This window comes from Nuphar pumila, chromosome 7 (genome assembly GCF_984573655.1).
Source record: "Nuphar pumila chromosome 7, dmNupPumi1.hap1.1, whole genome shotgun sequence".
Lineage (NCBI taxonomy): Eukaryota > Viridiplantae > Streptophyta > Magnoliopsida > Nymphaeales > Nymphaeaceae > Nuphar > Nuphar pumila.
Genome location: NC_143255.1, coordinates 12,205,460 through 12,209,901, shown reverse-complemented (window position 1 = coordinate 12,209,901; position 4,442 = coordinate 12,205,460). Strand labels below are relative to the sequence as shown.

The window sequence follows — 4,442 nt, the reverse complement described above, 5'->3', positions numbered from 1 at the left end:
TAACAAGGAATAGAAGGTTAGACGTGGTAGGAAGTTCCTGCTGAAAAAATGGTTAAAGATTTGGTTAGATGGTTGTGCCGGCAGCGTGCATTTTCGTAACAACTCTTTCCCCATAAATGTCGCTGCATGCCACCCCAATTATGTCTTTGGTCAATTTTTGGAGGTTTTCGAGGTACGCCGTCTGCACCTCTCATCCCCCATTGACGTTTCCATCTCTCTCTCTCTCTCTCTCTCTCTCTCTCTCTCTGCTGGAAATGTTCAATGCAATTTAACAAACAAGGATCTTGCACCTCCCTCTATTGTATGCCTTCTCTGTTTTCCTGTGCACATATATGGTTTTCTTTTAGATCTGTAATTGAAAATCAACACCCATGTGGATTCTTTTCAGAAATCCTTTTTAAGCTTTTGATTTGAAGATAAACATATTTTTTCCATTATTTGGAAAGAATTTTCGTTTTAGTTATATTGTTCACAATTTGGTTTCTACCATTTTCTTTTCATGGTTGGTCTCTTGATATGGGAGGAGATTTTGAACGTGCAGGTGATTGTTTAGGCTGAGTGCTTCCTGTCTGGCCTCACAAATAACAATATTTTCCCCTGCATAAGATGAACACTTTGAGTTTGTAGGTTTGATGCATTTGAAGACTCCAAGATGTTCTGTTGTGGTGGTGGAGAAGAAGAGTTCAACGGCCCACCAGTCAACCAATACTCAACCCCACCTAACGGCAAACCTTATGGTAAATTCCTTAGCACACATGATTCAATTTCTAATGAGCATATGATGCCATAATTTCTTGTTGGATGATCCTCTGTCACTTATGATAGGTCTTATAGTTGATCCAACGCAGTTGATCCAATTGGTAATAGTTGTGAGACAAGGAAGAATGTCCCAATACTAAATCACATATTTGATCATCTGTTCAATGCCAACCACCATGATTTTTGGCCACCCCCATATGCACCAGCTATGCTTGAACCATCAAATTTAGCTTCCTAATTGGATCTTCTCCATCATTTTCAAATCTTTTCTCTGTTTGCCACTAAAAGTTTTGAAGCTCCCCATAATGGTAGCAAATAATGACAATTTCCTACTGATTGAGATTACTTTTGTTGAAAAAGTGGGTGTCCATGTTAGTTTTAGGGATATAACAGAATATTTGTCATGAACACAGGTAAAACGGCTGTTGCCCACATGCTAATATAGAGTCAAGTCAATTTAAGGACCCACCTGTGGAGGGGACCAGATGTGACTATGTCACATTGATACGGGTGCAGATATGCGGATATGGTCATTTTTATGAAGTTTTCAACATATCTAACAAATAAAGGGATATAGAACAGAGTCAGAATGGAGTATCCATGTGACATAAATGACTCTTTTGTGGATTTGAATCAAGTTCCTCCACCCCCATGACAATTTGAATCTCGTTCAGAACAGCCTACTTTAATGCTTCTTTTCTTTTTTATTGAGCCAACTTTAATGCTCTTGATACCACTTTGTGCTCATGTTTAGTAATAGTCGAGTCGAGTATCCGTATAGATGGAAAGTTTGTTGGGGTTACGCTAGACATTAATGTCCTACAGCTAGTTTAAACATAAACTCTTGGTAGGTTTCATTCGGCATGTACACTATAGAGATATAAAATGTTCAGACCTATTGATCTATAAATAGCCAGATCCGGCCTGGTTGGATCTAACATTATCAAATTTAGACAAGGACTCAGGTTGGAAAACTCTTGATAGAATCCAACACCAATAGCTTCATGTGCTTATTGGTTCTGAGGTGTTTACATATAAAAGGTATTATCAGATATGAACCTTTTTGAGATTCGCATCATTTGATCTTTACTGTGTCTGGGGTTTAGAAAAATCTTGTGGATTGTAGCCTGAATTTGAGAATACCAAGAAATAAGAGATGTTCATTGTTGCTTCACCAGTGAGATTCTGAACACATGAAATAGCGACTATCAGTCTTGAAGCAATATAGGTGATATTCGTATTTGTTAACTACGTTGCTCACCAGTATATAAACACAAATTGGCAGATTTGCATGGTTTTCTCTAGCCATCGATGCATGAAGAAGGCCCGCTCTGCTGCCTAGTTGATAAAACTGTGTGCTCAAAGGAGGTCAATATGTGTTTTCATTTTCATCGGAATCAGTAATGGCTATGTTACTTTGAAGCAACTCTCATAAGATAGCAAGTCTTTAGTACTATGCATCTGTGTATTGGTCCAGAGAAATCATTAGTAATCGTTGCTTCTGTTTTGATACATTGACTAATGAAGTTGGAACTCCAAAAGCATTGGTTTCCTGAACTTGGAAAGCTTACAAGTCCTACCTGTTTGAGTGGGAATTTGTATCCTAGAACTTGGAAAAGTTTGGGGGCACATTCCAGATATTAATTTAGCCAAAACACAAGGTACTCAAATCAGCATTTAATTCCAGTTCCCAATTCAGAACTCCTGGCAACAGACCAAATTGTAACTGACTAATATTGTTGAAAAAATATGCATAAAGAAAATCAGATCCTGGGTTCTTTCCTAGCTGCATTTCTTTAGTGACAGATCCACATGTTAATTCTGCTTGACATCAATTGGACACCATGGGACATTGGCTATCTGTGTTTTCTTAATGTTCATCTGGAGTTGGTGCATTTGGTGAACTATTACACTGGGTCTTATTCTAGCTATGATTTACAGTTGATAGCTTTTTATTCATTTTGTTGATCTCTTGTACCTCTAATGGGAAAAAACAAATGAACTATGCTTTCAATGATTTTCTCTCTGAATCTATCAGTAAATGATATAATCTTCATTGTTTACTGCTTGCATATGAAACTATTGCTTTGACGTTGACCAGGCAGTGATAGAGAACCAAGGGGTCCTGCTGCAGTTCGGAGCAGTGCACCACCAAAGGTCTTGCCAATTGAGACACCAGCCTTGTCATTGGATGAGTTGAAGAGAATCACTGGTAATTTGGGGGAAAAGGCTTTGGTTGGAGAGGGATCATATGGCCGGGTTTTCCATGGAATTCTAAATGATGGCCAGCCTGCAGCAATAAAGAAGTTGGATCCCAGCACCTCGCAGGAGCCTGATTCTGATTTTGCAGCACAGGTTAGATGTTTCTAGTTGCTAGTCACACTAATATTCCATTTGCACTCCCTTCGTCTATCCCCTTGCATACTATTCTTAACAGAAAACTCTACCAAAATAGTGTCATCAGTTAGTATTTTATAGTTATATGTAACATAGGTTAACATAAGGCCATGACTTATAATAAATTGTCCCTTTTTTTATTGATATATTATCGTGATCCTCATAACTTTAGCATGTTCTTTGGTGTATGTTTTTGTCCAGCTATCCGTGGTTTCCAGACTCAAGCATGAGAACTTCGTTGAGTTGCTGGGATACTGTTTGGAGGCAGATAATCGGATTTTGGTGTATCAGTTTGCAACAATGGGATCACTGCATGATGTCTTGCACGGTATATCAAGCATCAAGCTTTTCATCAACACAACATCCTCTTGATAGTATACTTGCCAAGAAATGCATGGCATTGCAGCAACGTGGAAAATGAATGGAGTGAAATTTAACTTTTTTATTTATACACACTAGTTATTGTAAAACAACTAGTACAAAATGCATTAGATATTGTATTTTTTGTGGGGTCAACAATGAAGGGATTTACGATTATGAACCTTGATAACTGTTAAATATAGAAACTGAAATGCAGTGTTAATGACATATCATTTTCCAAACTGTGTCATTGTTGGTTCACTATGTCTGATAGTTATGCATATAGTCATGGTCATCATTCTTAAGTCTTGTACCTTGAAAACGAAGCTTTGGTAATTACTATTGTATCAGTACAGGCAGGAAAGGAGTGCAGGGAGCTGAACCAGGCCCTGTTCTTGATTGGCACCAGCGAGTGAAGATTGCCTATGGTGCAGCAAAAGGTCTTGAATATCTCCATGAAAAGGTCCAGCCCTCGATCGTCCATCGTGATGTCAGATCCAGCAATGTTCTGTTGTTTGACGATTTTGACACCAAGATTGCGGATTTTAATTTGACAAACCAATCTCCAGACACCGCAGCTCGCCTTCACTCTACTCGTGTTTTGGGAACTTTTGGATATCATGCCCCAGAGTAAGTTTTGTTCCTTCTTAATTTTTCAAACATGAGCAGTTTGAACGCTGTTCAGGCCACTAGTTACTCAGCTTCCTCTCACCTTTTTTCAGCAATTCTTAATGCATAAACATTGAGTCACAAAAAGTGGAACACCATAGTTCTCTCATCTCTAGCATTTTTAAGTGTGAGCTTTTTATTGTAAAGTTGATGGTAAAATACCAGGAATGAATATGTACACTCTCACAAGTTTCAAAATCTTCAATTAGAATAGTGTTAAATTTAAACAGTAAAGAGTGATATCACTATCAGTTTTA

General features: G+C 38.1%; 1 protein-coding gene across 1 annotated transcript; it reads left to right on the top strand.

Moving 5' to 3' along the window:
• The first annotated feature begins 652 nt into the window (after positions 1–652).
• Positions 653–4,150, top strand: LOC149831161 (protein CYTOSOLIC ABA RECEPTOR KINASE 4-like). The gene is made up of 4 exons (XM_090011987.1): positions 653–737; positions 2,861–3,114; positions 3,358–3,484; positions 3,873–4,150. Exons 1-4 carry the CDS (start codon positions 653–655, stop codon positions 4,148–4,150), a joined length of 744 nt encoding a protein of 247 aa, XP_089868113.1.
• The last annotated feature ends 292 nt before the right edge of the window (positions 4,151–4,442 follow it).

Coding starts and splice junctions, on each gene's coding strand:
- LOC149831161 (XM_090011987.1), top strand. CDS start 653: ATGTTCTGTTGTGGTGGTGGAGAAGAAGAGTTCAACGGCCCACCAGTC. Junction 738..2,860: donor ACCTAACGGCAAACCTTATG/GTAAATTCCTTA, acceptor GACGTTGACCAG/GCAGTGATAGAGAACCAAGG. Junction 3,115..3,357: donor ATTCTGATTTTGCAGCACAG/GTTAGATGTTTC, acceptor GTTTTTGTCCAG/CTATCCGTGGTTTCCAGACT.